The sequence below is a fragment of the Gigantopelta aegis genome, chromosome 5 (genome assembly GCF_016097555.1).
Source record: "Gigantopelta aegis isolate Gae_Host chromosome 5, Gae_host_genome, whole genome shotgun sequence".
NCBI lineage: Eukaryota > Metazoa > Mollusca > Gastropoda > Neomphalida > Peltospiridae > Gigantopelta > Gigantopelta aegis.
Genome location: NC_054703.1, coordinates 31317889 through 31335285, shown reverse-complemented (window position 1 = coordinate 31335285; position 17397 = coordinate 31317889). Strand labels below are relative to the sequence as shown.

General features: G+C 41.5%; 1 protein-coding gene across 1 annotated transcript in view; it reads left to right on the top strand.

The window, feature by feature from the left end:
- LOC121373828 (periostin-like) overlaps nt 1-17397 on the top strand; it is a 48538-nt gene that overhangs the window by 16348 nt on the left and 14793 nt on the right. Inside the window, exons 4-9 of the mRNA XM_041500604.1 lie at nt 6177-6358; nt 7102-7282; nt 8339-8462; nt 12214-12358; nt 14011-14170; nt 15598-15730. Coding sequence (XP_041356538.1) covers nt 6177-6358; nt 7102-7282; nt 8339-8462; nt 12214-12358; nt 14011-14170; nt 15598-15730 — 925 coding nt within the window. The remainder of the gene's footprint in view (nt 1-6176; nt 6359-7101; nt 7283-8338; nt 8463-12213; nt 12359-14010; nt 14171-15597; nt 15731-17397) is intronic.

The following is a 17397-nucleotide window of genomic DNA, read 5'->3' as shown; positions in this document are numbered from 1 at the left end:
GGGGGACAGTCTCTAGTGAGGAGGACAGTCTCTAGTGAGGAGGACAGTCTCTAGTGGGGGGACAGTCTCTAGTGAGGAGGACAGTCTGTTTTGAGGGGGACAGTCTCTAGTGGGGGGACAGTCTCTAGTGAGGACAGTCTCTAGTGGGGGGACAGTCTCTAGTGGGGGGACAGTCTCTAGTGAGGAGGACAGTCTCTAGTGAGGGGGACAGTCTCTAGTGAGGGGGACAGTCTCTTTTGAGGGGGACAGTCTCTAGTGGGGGGACAGTCTCTAGTGAGGAGGACAGTCTCTAGTGGGGGGACAGTCTCTAGTGAGGGGGACAGTCTCTAGTGAGGAGGACAGTCTCTAGTGAGGAGGACAGTCTCTAGTGAGGAGGACAGTCTCTAGTGGGGGGACAGTCTCTTTAGAGGGGGACAGTCTCTAGTGAGGGGGACAGTCTCTAGTGAGGGGGACAGTCTCTAGTGGGGGGACAGTCTCTAGTGAGGAGGACAGTCTCTAGTGGGGGGACAGTCTCTTTTGAGGGGGACAGTCTCTAGTGGGGGGACAGTCTCTAGTGAGGAGGACAGTCTCTAGTGAGGAGGACAGTCTCTAGTGGGGGGACAGTCTCTAGTGAGGACAGTCTCTAGTGAGGGGACAGTCTCTGAGGGGACAGTCTGAGGGGGACAGTCTCTAGTGGGGGACAGTCTCTCTCTAGTGAGGGGACAGTCTCTAGTGAGGGGACAGTCTCTAGTGGGGGGACAGTCTCTAGTGAGGACAGTCTCTAGTGAGGGGACAGTCTCTAGTGAGGACAGTCTAGTGAGGACAGTCTCTAGTGAGGACAGTCTCTAGTGAGGACAGTCTCTAGTGAGGGGACAGTCTCTAGTGAGGACAGTCTAGTGAGGACAGTCTCTAGTGAGGGGACAGTCTCTAGTGAGGGGACAGTCTCTAGTGAGGGGACAGTCTCTAGTGAGGACAGTCTCTAGTGAGGGGACAGTCTCTAGTGAGGACAGTCTCTAGTGGGGGGACAGTCTCTAGTGAGGACAGTCTCTAGTGAGGACAGTCTCTAGTGGGGGGACAGTCTCTAGTGAGGAGGACAGTCTCAAGTGGGAGGACAGTCTCTAGTGAGGAGGACAGTCTCTAGTGAGGAGGACAGTCTCTAGTGGGGGAGACGGTCTCTAGTGAGAGGGACAGTCTCTAGTGGGGGAACACAGTCTCTAATGCTGGGTGCACAAGTCTATTTATATTGAGTAGGACCAAAAACCATACAGTTTTGTCCTCTAATGGGGGTGAGGTAGAACCCCCACCAGTGGTCCCCATAGGCCTGTACCCCTGCTATACTGCATGCATTCTAAGGGCATATTATTATAGCAATAACCAGTTACTCCCTAAACTGGGGTGTATTGATTTTATTACAGCAGTTACTAGTTACTATCTAGATTGGTTTTAAGGGGTGTATTGTTTTTATTACGGAAATTACAAGTTACTATCTAGACTGGTTTTAAGGGGTGTATTGTTTTTATTACGGCAGTTACTAGTTAATACCTAGATTGGTTTTAAGGGGTGTATTGTTTTTATTACGGCAATTACAAGTTACTATCTAGACTGGTTTTAAGGGGTGTATTGTTTTTATTACGGCAGTTACTAGTTAATACCTAGATTGGTTTTAAGGGGTGTATTGTTTTTATTACAGCAGTTACAAGTTACTATCTAGACTGGTGTTAAGGAGTGTATTGTTTTTATTATGGCAGTTATCAGTTAATATCTAGATTGGTTTTAAGGGGTGTATTGTTTTTATTATTGCAGTTACTAGTTACTATCTAGACTGGTTTTAAGGGGTGTATTGTTTTAATTACAGCAGTTACTAGTTACTATCTAGACTTGTTTTAAGGGGTGTATTGTTTTTATTACAGCAGTTACTAGTTAATACCTAGATTGGTTTTAAGGGGTGTATTGTTTTTATTACGGCAATTACAAGTTAATATCTAGATTGGTTTTAAGGGGTGTATTGTTTTTATTATTGCAGTTACTAGTTACTATCTAGACTGGTTTTAAGGGGTGTATTGTTTTAATTACAGCAGTTACTAGTTACTATCTAGACTGGTTTTAAGGGGTGTATTGTTTTTATTACGGCAATTACAAGTTACTATCTAGACTGGTTTTAAGGGGTGTATTGTTTTTATTACGGCAGTTACTAGTTAATACCTAGATTGGTTTTAAGGGGTGTATTGTTTTTATTACAGCAGTTACAAGTTACTATCTAGACTGGTGTTAAGGAGTGTATTGTTTTTATTATGGCAGTTATCAGTTAATATCTAGATTGGTTTTAAGGGGTGTATTGTTTTTATTATTGCAGTTACTAGTTACTATCTAGACTGGTTTTAAGGGGTGTATTGTTTTAATTACAGCAGTTACTAGTTACTATCTAGACTGGTTTTAAGGGGTGTATTGTTTTTATTACAGCAGTTACAAGTTACTATCTAGACTGGTTTTAAGGGGTGTATTGTTTTTATTACGACAATTACAAGTTACTATCTAGATTGGTTTTAAGGGGTGTATTGTTTTTATTACGGCAATTACAAGTTACTATCTAGATTGGTTTTAAGGGGTGTATTGTTTTTATTACGGCAATTACAAGTTACTATCTAGATTGGTTTTAAGGGGTGTATTGTTTTTATTACAGCAATTACAAGTTACTATCTAGATTGGTTTTAAGGGGTGTATTGTTTTTATTACGACAATTACAAGTTACTATCTAGATTGGTTTTAAGGGGGTATTGTTTTTATTACGGCAATTACAAGTTACTATCTAGACTGGTTTTAGGGTGTATACTACCAAATCAAATCCCATAGACGACAATAGTAACATATGTGGCTAAAACTCCTACCTGCAACGTATCAACTGACATAAATGCCACGGATATAAATACTACCACCCCTTACACTTAAAGCGAATCAGAAAAAAATGGGGGTCAAGCTGCTCGTTTCTGAGATAACGGGTAGCGTCAATGACTACCCTAGTTTCGCACAAAATTCGAGTACTTTTTTTTACAGGTACCCCATACATGTTTCAAGCACAAGGCTACTTGACACATTGGTACTAGATGAAATAAAATTGCACATTTTTTTTACCCAGATGAAACTATTATTTTTCACAACCAACACACTCACATTTATAACCAATCACAGGACTTATGGTGTTCACTTCTCTATCAAAAGTTGGATGCACCTCAAACTTTGACCCAGCCGGAAGTTATTTGGTTTAGTACTACCTATAAAGGTTTATTGTTTTTATTAGGCAATTACAAGTTACTATCTAGACTGGTTTTAAAGGTTTATTGTTTTTATTACAGCAGTTACTAGTTACTCTCTAGACTGGTTTTAAGAGGTGGTTTAGTTGCCACACTGAGAATCTCACTTTTTTCTTTCTTTTTTTTTACTTCAGAAAATAGCATACACATCTCAGGGTTTAATTTGTATAGAGTTTCATTTGTTTATGAGAAGTAGTGCCCTCCACCCCCTCCCTAGGATTTTCATCAGGGTACAGCCCTGACATACTATATAATTGTAATGCATGTCAGTGTATATAACATATTTTGGAATGCTGTGTTTACCCTTTTGTAATTTGTACAACCACCACCACCCCCACCACCCCTCCTAGAACTGACCTGCATGTTTATATATATATATATATATATATATATACTGCCTTACTATAGGCAAGAAACAGTTGGTGGCTAAATAATAATTTTTGTAATAAAAAAAAAATATAAAAAATCTGTGCCTTTTATCCATCTGGTTACGGCTTTCCTAAGCATTGAATGAGTGAGTTTGTCAAGGATGCAAGATGTAGCTCTGGTGGCACCAAGTGGTTGCATGAGGTGGTTGCATGAAGTGGTTGCATGAGGTGGTTGCATGAAGTGTTTGCATGAGGTGGTTGTATCGTAGGAGAGATGGAAATGTTTCATTTAATGATGCACTCGACACATTTTATTTACTGTTGTGTGGCATCAGAATATGTGATGGATGGATGGATGAATGGATGGATATGAAGGAAATGTTTCATTTAACGATGCACTCGATACATTTTATTTACTGTTATGTGGCATCAGAATATGTGATGGACAGATGAATGAATGGATGGATATGAAGGAAATGTTTCATTTAACGATGCACTCGATACATTTTATTTACTGTTATGTGGCATCAGAATATGTGATGGACAGATGGATGAATGGATGGATATGAAGGAAATGTTTCATTTAACGATGCACTCGATACATTTTATTTACTGTTATGTGGCATCAGAATATGTGATGGACGGATGGATGAATGGATGGATATGAAGGAAATGTTTCATTTAACGATGCACTCGATACATTTTATTTCCTGTTAAGTGGCATCAGAATATGGGATAGACGGATGGATGAATGGATGGATATGAAGGAAATGTTTCATTTAACAATGCACTCGATACATTTTATTTACTGTTATGTGGCATCAGAATATGTGATGGACGGATGGATGAATGGATGGATATGAAGGAAATGTTTCATTTAACGATGCACTCAACACATTTTCTTTACGGTTATATGGCGTCAAACATATGGTTAAGGACCACACAGATATTGAGAGAGGAAACGTGCTGTCGCCACTTCATGGGCTACTCTTTTTTGATCAGCAGCAAGGGATCTTTTATATGCACCATCCCATAGACAGGATAGTACATACTATGGCCTTTGATATACCAGTTGTGGAGCACTGGCTGGACAACCAGAGGGGAACTATAGGTTTCATCTCCATCCACCGGTCTCGGTGGCATAGTGGTTAGGCCATCGGTCTACAGGCTGGTGGGTACTGGGTTCGGATACCAGTCGAGCCATGGGATTTTTAATCCAGATACCGACTCCAAACCCTGAATGAGTGCTCCGCAAGGCTCAATGGGTAGGTGTAAACCACTTGCACTGACCAGTGATCCATAACTGATTCAACAAAGGCCATGGTTTGTGCTATCCTGCCTGTGGGAAGCGCAAATAAAAGATCCCTTGCTGCTAATCGGAAAGAGTAGCCCATGTAGTGACAACAGTGGGTTTCCTCTCTTAATATCTGTGTGGTCCTTAGCCATATGTCTGATGCCATATAACCGTAAATAAAATGTGTTGAGTGCGTCGTTAAATAAAACATTTCTTTCTTTCATCTCCATCCTTCTGTGAGGGCGAGACGTAGCCCAGTGGTAAAATGCTCGCTTGATGCGCGGTCGGTCTAGGGTCGATCCCCATCGGTGGGCCTATTGGGCTATTTCTCGCTCTAGCCAGTGCACCATGACTGGTATATCACAGGCTGTGGCTGTACTGTCGTCTGTTCATCTTTTATGGTGATTTATACCCACTTTTCACAAAATTATGTCCATTAAATTTATGAGATACGGTTTTTTTTTTAGATCGGTAGGGGAATATGGAGTGGAATATATAGAGTGAGACAATTTTCATCCTCTATTTGTGTCTGTGTGTGTGTGTGTGTGTGTGTCTGTGTGTGTCTGTGTGTGTGTTTGTGTTTCTGTGTGTTTGTGTTTCTGTGTGTGTGTGTGTGTGTGTGTATGTATGTGTATGCATATATATGTGTATCTGTATATGTGTCTGTGTCTATGTGTGTGTCTGTGTGTGTGTGTGTGTGTGTGTGTGTATGTGTGTGAGTGAGAGTGTGTGTATGTGTATCTGTGTGTGTGTTAACTGTGTGTGTGTGTGTGTGTGTGTGTGTGTGTGTGTGTGTGTGTGCTTCATCAAAAATATAAGTAATTCTACATGAGTGGCTGTTAAAATAAAAAGACAACAGCAAACAAAACAAATTAACAAGAAAACCCCCCAAAACAACAAGAAAAATAAAGAAACGCAAAGAAATTTAAACCTCTTTTTCAGAGTATCCCATCTGGCAATGCAGGTCAGAAAAGGTAAATGATATTTAACGTACAACATTAATATAGTAGTACCGTATTCAATTTCTTATATATCTTCAAAAAAACAAAAAGAGACAACAGCAAAAAAAAAAAATACAAATAATAATAATACAAAAAAGCATACCAAGAGATTTAACAATTTTTCAGAGTATCCCATCGGGCAATGCGGATCGGACGCTGTACTAATTTAACCATCTTTTTCAGAGTATCCCATCGGACACTGTACTAATTTAACCATCTTTTTCAGAGTATCCCATCGGGCAATGCGGGTCGGATACTGTACTACATGAACGGAGCTCAGATTATTCAGGCCGACGTTCGAGCTGGAAATGGAATAATCCAAGTGATTGACAGAGTGTTGGAACCGCCCATTCCAAAAACAGCATATGGCTACATCCGTCAGCCAGATATGTTGCTACCCAAAAAGCAGTGAGTTTACATGTTTGAAAATAATATGAATGTATTAAGTGGCCATCCTATCAGCCAGATATGTAGCTACCCAAAAAGCAGTGAATTTACATGTTTGAAAATAATATGAATGTATTAAGTGGCTATCCTATCAGCCAGATATGTCGCTACCCAAAAAGCAGTGACTTTACATGTTTGAAAATAATATGAATGTATTAAGTGGCTATCCTATCAGCCAGATATGTCGCTACCCAAAAAGCAGTGAATTTACATGTTTGAAAATTATATAGCCAAATAATCAAAATAACGCCAGACAATAATTGTTAACAATTTATTAACGGAGCCGTACCACACGGACGCGAACGAAACCACTTGCCAGTGACGAAAAATAGTTCCATCGATAAACAAGTTTTTAATTTCAAATTTTTGTAATACGAAATTGTCTGAAACAAATATTAATTTAAAAAAAAAAAAAACTTTTTTTATCAGAAATATATGTAGTAAAAAAATTATTGCTTTAGCATTAACTGGGGTGGCTGGAAACTGTTGGAAATTACAGACGGGGTATAAGAGAATTTGGCTCCGCCCACAGGGGTATAAGGAATTTGTCCAACGGCAAACAACCAATCAGATTAAAGAATTTTACATGAAGGCAAGATAAAATGTTTTATCTATGTAGTTAATTACTTATTTAATTACTAACTTACTAACATACTTACTAACTTATTTTAATGACTTACGGTACTTATTTGCTGTATTTGCAGAATGAAGTTCTTCACTGAATTACTGAACTATGTGCCAGGAGAATATTACAGCAAGACGATCCAACTGATGCAGTATTCCGAGGGCAGAATCACGGTGTTCGTGCCCACTGACCGCGCCATAGAGCAGGTTCCCTCACAGTACCTCAACAACCTCCGGTCGAAACCAGCAGAGCTAACTCGAGTTAGTAGACTTAGTTTCACATTCATATCACAGTATCTCATTGACCTCTGGTCGAAAAGCAGAGCTAGCTCGAGTTAGTAGACTTAGTTTCACATTCATATCACAGTATCTCATGGACCTCTGGTCGAAACCAGCAGAGCTAGCTCGAGTTAGTAGACTTAGTTTCACATTCATATTACAGTATCTCATTGATTTCTGGTCGAAACCAGCAGAGCTAGCTCGAAATAGTAGACTTAGTTTCACATCCATATCACAGCAGAGCTAGCTCGAGTTAGTACTTATTTTCACATTCATATCACAGTATCTCCGGTCGAAACCAGCAGAGCTATCTCGAGTTAGTAGACTTAGTTTCACATTCGTATCACAGTATCTCCGGTCGAAACCAGCAGAGCTAGCTCGAGTTAGTAGACTTAGTTTCACATTCACATGAAGGTATCTCAGTGATTTCAATTGAAACCAGCAGAGCTATCTCAGAGTTAGTTTCACATTTACAGTATCCGGGCTTGTGAATTTCACATGATTTTGGCTTGAATGGAACATATAGCGAGAGTCAGTAGAATAACGTTTTCCATCACAGTGTCTAGCTAATGACTGTAATGGTTATTATAGGTTATTCTGCCCAGACTTGAAGTGCCCCTGGCCCCTGCCGTCTGCTGTCTGTCCCCTGCCCCATGACCCCAAGGTCTAAACCCAGCCCACACAATATACCAGTAAAAACTGTTTGTTACTGACTTGTTGGTTGTTTGTGGTTATTGTAGGTTGTTCATTAACACGATACTGGAGAAAATTGTGTACACATTGTTTAATGGTGGTTGTTTGTGGTTCTTGTAGGTTATTCAGCAGCACATGATACCTGAGAAAGCGGTATGCACATTGTTTAATGTTGGTTGTTTGTGGTTCTTGTAGGTTATTCAGTAGCACATGATACTGGAGAAAGCGGTATGCACATTGTTTAATGTTGGTTGTTTGTGGTTCTTGTAGGTTATTCAGCAGCACATGATACCGGAGAACGCGGTATACACATTGTTTAATGTTGGTTGTCTGTGGTTCTTGTAGGTTATTCAGCAGCACATGATACCGGAGAACGCGGTATACACATCGTTTGTCTACCACAACCATGGTTATAAAACTGCCGAAGAAAGGTCTCAACTGATCTTCAAGAAAAACATCAGAGAACTAGGTTTGTTTGTCGTTCTTCAATGTTTTTGGCTTTATTTTCATCCTTTGTGGTCCAAACACAAGAAAAACTTGTACTCCACGAGTACCCAGTACTTCAGAAAAACTTATTGCTGGTCTTTAGGAGACATGGGGGTGGAGGGGTCCTGAGAGGCTTGCATCGCAAGGTCAAACCACCTCAGTGGATCCATTCAGCTCATTGGGTTTTTTTCTCATTCCAACCAGTGCACTACAACTGGTCAAAGGTTGTGGTATGTGCTTTCCTGTCTGTGAGAAAGTGCATATATAAAAGATCCCCTGCTGCTGCTAATAGAAAAATGTAGCGAGTTTCCTGTGATGACAACAAATCATAATTACCAAATATTTAACATCCAATAGCCGATGATTACTTTATCAATGTGCTCTAGTGGTGTCATTAAACAAAACAAACTTTAACTTTGGGAGCCATGGGAGAGAGGGGGCACAGGCCCACCCCACTTGATGACAAAAATGTACGACAAAAATGTACAAAGATAAAAATATGGCTTCTGGTTTCCTACCCCCACTAGAGGCTGTGCCACCCCCCACCCCCCCCCCCCCCCCCCACCTCCCAACTCCAAACAACGTTCCTATGGGCCTGTATTGGTACTGGTGCTTACATGTATGTAGACATTTTTTTGCTTCTCTTTTACATTTCACAGATTCATTAAAGCTCGCTTCCAAGGATTGATGTGACGGAGATGATCTTTAATTGGAAAAACAAATCTACAAAAAGACAACTCCCAGAACTATGTTAATACCATAGTTTTTCTAATTTGGCTTCAGTCTAGCACCTATCTTACAGCTGGTAGGGGCAGGATGTAGTTCAGTGGTACAGCGCTTGCCTTGATATGCGATCGATCGATTACGGTTATATTGCACCAGTCGATGACATCACTGTGTGAGTTTGAAGTGTAATGCTCCACTTGACATTCTTGTGGAATGTAATACCTTGATATGCGATCGATCGATTACGGTTATATTGCACCAGTCAATTATATCACTGTGTGAGTTTGAAGTGTAATGCTCCACTTGACATTCTTGTGGAATGTAATACCTTGATATGCGATCGATCGATGACGGTTATATTGCACGAGTTGATGACATCACTGTGTGAGTTTGAAGTGTAATGCTCCACTTGACATTCTTGTGCAATGTAATACCTTGATATGCGATCGATCGATTACGGTTATATTGCACCAGTCGATGACATCACTGTGTGAGTTTGAAGTGTAATGCTCCACTTGACATTCTTGTGCAATGTAATACCTTGATATGCGATCGATCGATTATGGTTATATTGCACGAGTTGATGACATCACTGTGTGAGTTTGAAGTGTAATGCTCCACTTGACATTCTTGTGCAATGTAATACCTTGATATGCGATCGATCGATTACGGTTATATTGCACCAGTCGATGACAACACTGTGTGAGTTTGAAGTGTAATGCTCCACTTGACATTCTTGTGCAATGTAATACCTTGATATGCGATCGATCGATTACGGTTATATTGCACCAGTCGATGACATCACTGTGTGAGTTTGAAGTGTAATGCTCCACTTGACATTCTTGTGGAATGTAATACCTTGATATGCGATCGATCGATGACGGTTATATTGCACGAGTTGATGACATCACTGTGTGAGTTTGAAGTGTAATGCTCCACTTGACATTCTTGTGGAATGTAATACCTTGATATGCGATCGATAGATTACGGTTATATTGCACCAGTCGATGACATCACTGTGTGAGTTTGAAGTGTAATGCTCCACTTGACATTCTTGTGCAATGTAATACCTTGATATGCGATCGATCGATTACGGTTATATTGCACCAGTCGATGACATCACTGTGTGAGTTTGAAGTGTAATGCTCCACTTGACATTCTTGTGAAATGTAATACCTTGATATGCGATCGATCGATTACGGTTATATTGCACCAGTCAATTATATCACTGTGTGAGTTTGAAGTGTAATGCTCCACTTGATATTCTTGTGGAATGTAATACCTTGATATGATCCAAGATATTTTTAACCATATGGGTGATAATTAAATTTTGTATGACCCCAAAAGAAAGGTGCAATTCTTTATTCCACTTAACATTACCGACATCAAATTGACATTCCTCACGTCTACTTGACATCCCTTACGTCTACTTGACATCCCTTACATTTACTTGACATCCCTCACATTCTCTTGACATCCCTCGAGTTTACTTGACATCCGTTACGTCTACTTGACTTGACATCCATTACGTCTACTTGACATCTGTCACAATTACTTGACATCCCTTATGTCTTCTTGACATCCCTTATGTCTACTTGACATCCCTTACATCTACTTGACACCCTTCACGTCTACTTGACACCCCTCACGTCTACTTGACATTCCTGACATCCACTTGACATCCCTCATGTCTACTTGACATTCCTCATGTCTACTTGACATCCCTCATGTCTACTTGACATCCCTCACGTCTACTTGACATTCCTCACGTCTACTTGACATCCGTCACGTCTACTTGACATCCGTCACATCTACTTGACATCCGTCATGTCTACTTGACATTCCTCACAGGTACTTGACATCCCTTGTGTCTACTTGACGCCCGTTAAATCTACTTGACATTCCTCACATCTGCTTGATATTCCTCATGTCTACTTGATATTCCTCATGTCTACTTGACATGCCTGACATATATTTGACATCCCTAATGTCTACTTGACATCCATCATGTCTACTTGACATCCCTCATGTTTAGTTGACATCCGTCACGTCTACTTGACATCTGTCACATCTACTTGACATCCGTCATGTCTACTTGACATCTGTCATGTCTACTTGACATCCCTCAAGTTTACTTGACATCCCTCACAAATACTTGACAATCCTCACGTCTACTTGACATCCATCACGGCTACTTTACATCCATCACGGCTACTTGACATTCCTCATGTCTACTTGACTTACTCATGACTATTAGACATTCCTTATGTCTACTTGACATCCGTCACGTCTACTTGACATCCATCACGTCTACTTGACATCCATCACGTCTATTTTACATCCCTTACATCTACTTAACATCCGTCACGTCTACTTGACATCCATCACGTCTACTTGACATCCGTCATGTCTACTTGACATTCCTCACAGGTACTTGACATCCCTTGTGTCTACTTGACGCCCGTTAAATCTACTTGACATTCCTCACATCTGCTTGATATTCCTCATGTCTACTTGATATTCCTCATGTCTACTTGACATGTCTGACATATATTTGACATCCTTAATGTCTACTTGACATCCATCATGTCTACTTGACATCCCTCATGTTTAGTTGACATCCGTCACGTCTACTTGACATCTGTCGCATCTACTTGACATCCGTCATGTCTACTTGACATCTGTCATGTCTACTTGACATCCCTCAAGTTTACTTGACATCCCTCACGTCTACTTGACAATCCTCACGTCTACTTGACATCCATCACGGCTACTTTACATCCATCACGGCTACTTGACATTCCTCATGTCTACTTGACTTACTCATGACTATTAGACATCCCTTATGTCTACTTGACATCCGTCACGTCTACTTGACATCCATCACGTCTACTTGACATCCATCACGTCTACTTTACATCCCTTACATCTACTTAACATCCATCACGTCTACTTGACATCCATCACGTCTACTTGACATTTCTTACGTCTACTTGTTTTTTTTCCAGTGTACGCTGCGACAGGTGGCGTAACGGCACTCATCGTCCACGGCAACACGACTGTCATGAACGGTGTCGTCCACATGATTGATAACATTCTCGGCTTCGTCTACCTGACTGCCTGGGAGCAGATCGCCAGGGGCAACGAATCAGTGTAAGTTTTGTGATCTTTGTTTAAGACGTACTCTCTCAAATTGTTCCTGAATTTCACATTGTTTTGTTAAAATTACTGTTTCAGATTTTAAATAATATTTTTGTAACAAAGTGAGTGGTTAAACCTAATGGTGTGAGAGAGAGAGACAGAGAGATTGACAGATAGACAAAGGCACAGAGAGATAGATAGAGAGACACACAGACAGAGAGAAACTAGAGCGAGAAATAAAGTCAGAGACTCAGAGAGGGAGGGAGGGGAGAGAGAGAGGAAGAGAGAGAGGTGAGAGACACAGAGAGAGGGTGAGAGACAGAGAGAGAGATAGATGAAGAGAGATACAGAGAGAGTGAGAGACAGAGATGAAGAGAGAGAGAGAGTGAGAGACAGACGAAGAGAGAGAGAGAGAGAGACGAAGAGATATACAGAGAGAGAGACGAAGAGAGAGAGAGAGAGATACAGAGGGAGAAAGAGAGAGAGACGAAGAGAGTGAGAGAGAGAGACGAAGAGAGATACAGAGAAAGTGAGAGACAGAGAGAGAGGAAGAGAGATACAGAGAGAGCGAGAGACATTGAGTGTGTGAAAGAGAGGGAGAGAGAAAAAGAGACTCGAGATCATCCTCCCACGGAAATTTTAAAACCTTTATGTTCTAAAATGCTATTTTCTGCTTTCCACAAGTAAAATTCATCATGGCAAATGTCAGTAATTTAAATATGTAAAGCTAACAGACACTTTAACTGACAAATCTTAAGTCAAAAATAGCTCAGATCTAAATCCAGGAGTACGCAAGTGCCTTCCTTGACCCCACCTCCCCACCCCCCACTGTGGATGCCCATCATGTGGGTAGGTGTCGTGGGTGATAATACAGGGAATAACTGGTTACTGTCTTAAGATATCGGCTTTATTCTGCAAAGGTTAGAATGGTGAATGCAGCGAGGCTCTGCAGAGCTGCATTCGCCATTCGGCCTTTGCCCCAATACGGCTCTGGGATTTAGCCTTTGCCCCAATACGGCTCTGGGATTCGGCCTGTGCCCATGCCCTAATACGGCTCAGGGATTCAGCATGTGCCCTAATATGGCTCTGGGATTCAGCCTATGCTCCAATACGGCTCTGGGATTTGGCCTGTGCCCCAATACTGCTCTGGGATTTGGCCTGTGCCCCAATATGGCTCTGGGATACAGCCTGTGCCCTAATACGGCTCTTGGATTCGGCATGTGCCTCAATATGGTTCTGGGATTCGGCCTGTGCCCCAATACGGTTCTGGGATTCGGCCTGTGTCCTAATACAGCTCTGGGATTTGGCCTGTGTCCTAATACGGCTCTGGGTCATCATGTGCCTCATATGATTTTGATGTGAAGTGGATACCGGTATGATTTTATATTGAAGGGCCCAGTGGTAAAGCACTCACTGGGCTATTTTTCATTCCAGCCAGTTCACCACGACTAGTATATCAAAGGCCGTGGTATGTGCTATCCTGTCTGTGGGATGGTGCATATAAAAGATCTCTTGCTGCTAATGGAAAAATGTAGCAGGTTTTCTCTCTAAGACTATATAAGTCAAAATTACCAAATGCTTGACATCCAGTAGCCGATGATTCATAAATCAGTGTGCTCTAGTGGTGTTGTTAAACAAAACAAACTTTATTTTTTATATTGCAGTGAATTTGAACGCCTAACGAACCGAGGTAGAAAGGATCTGCAGGATTTCCTCGTGAGACCGAACGGTGTTACGGTCTTCGTACCAACAAACGAGGCTTTCGCTAAAGTTCGCTACCTGCCTGACGTCGACATCGTCAATGACCAGGGACTGATTAACAAGGTACAGTACGTGAAACAACAATGATATCAACCAACACCCCATGGGTGGTAACACAGTACAGTATGTGAAACAACCATGGTATCAATCAACACCTCATGGGTGGGTAAGACGGTACAGTATGTGAAACAACCATGGTATCAACCAACACCCATGGGTGGTAAGACGGTACAGTATGTGAAACAACCATGGTATCAACCAACACCCCATGGGTGGTAAGACTGTACAGTATGTGAAACAACAATGATATCAACCAACACCCCATGGGTAAGGCTCGATGGTGTAGCAGAGAGTTTTTTCCTGTTCCCACCCATTGTGTGTTTTAATGACTCATTTGTGACGTATAATGCCACTCCACTAATCACTAACCCACTGTCCTGGACATACAGCCCAGATAGCCGCGTAGTGCGGGATTTAGCTCTGTCAGTTGAGTGCTCACCTGAGGTGCTTGCGTTGCAGGATCGAACCACCTTGGTGGCTCCATTCAACTGATTGGGGTTTTTCTCATTCCAACCAATGCACCACAACTGGTCTAAGGCCGTGGTATGTGCTTTTCTGTCTGTTAGAAAGTGCATATAAAAGATCCTTTGCTGCATTAGGAAAAATGTAGCAGGTTTTCTCTTATGACTACGAGTCAGAATTACCAAATGTTTGACATCCAATAAATTAATCAATGTGCTCTAGTGGTGTTGTTAAACAAAACAAACTTTTAACTTTTTCATGGTGAAAAACACCTGTACGGAATCCTCTATGTATACCATGTATTTTCAGACAGATCTAGGATCGATCCCCATCGGTAGGCCGAATGGGCTGTTTCTCATTCCAGCCAGTGCATTATGACTGGTATATCAAAGGTTGTGGTATGTGCTATCCTGTCTGTGAGATGGTCCATATAAAAGATCCCTTTCTACTAATGAAAAAATGTATGCCAAATGAGTAAAGTACTTGCTAGATGCGCAGTCAGTCTAGGATCGATCACCATCGGTGGGCCCAATGGGATATTTCTCCTTCTAGCCAGTGCACCATGACTGATATATCAAAGGCTGCGGTATGTGCTATCCTGTCTGTGAGATGGTATATATAAAAGATGATTTGCTACTAATCAAAAAATTTAGCGGGTTTCCTAAGACTATGTCAATATGAGTAAAGTACTTGTCTGATGCGCAGTCAGTTTAGGATCGATCCCCGTCGGTGGAGTCAATTGGATATTTCTCATTCCAACCAGTGCATTATGTCTGATATATCAAAGGCTGTAGTATAAGCTGTCCTGTCTGTTGGATGTGCTGCTCATGAAAAAATATAGCAGGTTTCCTGAGACTATATGTCAAAATAGCAAATGTTTGACATCCAATAGCCAATGATTAATAAATGAATTTGCTCTAGTGGTGTCATTAAACAAAATAAACTTTAACTTTTAACTTTTTCTTCAGGTGTTTGAACTTCATCTGTTGGAGGCGGGGACTGTGTTCACCTTGACTTCTGTGAATGGAGGATACGAGTCACGACAAGCTCCAGTCTCACAGTATCGCAGATGGAGAATCAAGGTCTACAGTGAAGGAAACGGTAGGGGTGACAGTAGGGTAGTTATAGTGGGGTGTCTCACAGTATCGCAGATGGAGAATCAAGGTCTACAGTGAAGGAAACAGTAGGGTAGTTATAGTGGGGTGTCTCACAGTATCGCAGATGGAGAATCAAGGTCTACAGTGAAGGAAACGGTAGGGGTGACAGTAGGGTAGTTATAGTGGGGTGTCTCACAGTATCGCAGATGGAGAATCAAGGTCTACAGTGAAGGAAACGGTAGGGGTGACAGTAGGGTAGTTATAGTGGGGTGTCTCACAGTATCGCAGATGGAGAATCAATGTCTACAGTGAAGGAAACGGTAGGGGTGACAGTAGGGTAGTTATAGTGGGGTGTCTCACAGTATCGCAGATGGAGAATCAAGGTCTACAGTGAAGGAAACGGTAGGGGTGACAGTAGGGTAGTTATAGTGGGGTGTCTCACAGTATCGCAGATGGAGAATCAAGGTCTACAGTGAAGGAAACAGTAGGAGTGACAGTAGGGTAGTTATAGTGGGGTGTCTCACAGTATCGCAGATGGAGAATCAAGGTCTACAGTGAAGGAAACAGTAGGGGTGACAGTAGGGTAGTTATAGTGGGGTGTCTCACAGTATCACAGATGGAGAATCAAGGTCTACAGTGAAGGAAACAGTAGGGGAGACAGTAGGGTAGTTATAGTGGGGTGTCTCACAGTATCGCAGATGGAGAATCAAGGTCTACAGTGAAGGAAACGGTAGGGGTGACAGTAGGGTAGTTATAGTGGGGCGTCTTACAATATCCACGTCTACAGTGAAGGAAATGGTAGGGGTGACAGTAGGGTAGTTATAGAGGGGTGCCTGAAAGTATCGATGTCATCAGTGAAGGAAATGGTAGGGGTAACAGTATGGTAGTTATAGAGGGGTGCCTGAAAGTATCGATGGCATCAGTGAAGGAAATGGTAGGGGTAACAGTAGGGTAGTTATAGAGGGGTGCCTGAAAGTATCGATGTCATCAGTGAAGGAAATGGTAGAGGTAACAGTAGGGTAGTTATAGAGGGGTGTCTGAAAGTATTGATGTCTACAGTGAAGGAAATGGTAGGGGTAAAAGTAGGGTAGTTATAGAGGGGTGTCTGAAAGTATTGATATTTACAGTGAAGGAAATGGTGGGGGTAAAAGTAGGGTAGTTACAGAGGGGTGTCTGAAAGTATTGATGTCTACAGTGAAGGAAATGGTAGGGGTAACAGTAGGGTAATTATAGCGGGGTGTTTGAAAGTATTGATGTCTACAGTGAAGGAAATGGTAGGGGTAAAAGTAGGGTAGTTACAGAGGGATATCTGACAATATCAAGGTCTACAGTGAAGGAAACCGTAGGGATAACAATAGGGTAGTTATGGTGTGGTGTGTGACAGTATCAAGGTCTACAGTGAAGGAAACAGTAGGGATAAAAGTAGGGTAGTTATGGTGGGGTGTCTCACAGTATTGCAGATGTAGAATCGGCTACATGTTCTGAATGTGTTCTTTGACACTTGCATCAAAAGAAATCATCTTGGAGATCAGTTTTCACTGTTCACAGTTTCACAGTTTTCGATGATCATGCATGAACCAGCAATAAGAAAATGGGCCATATTGAATAAATCACACACATCATTATTGTTTCTTTATGCAAAACACTATTTGTGTTATATATGCTTTCGAT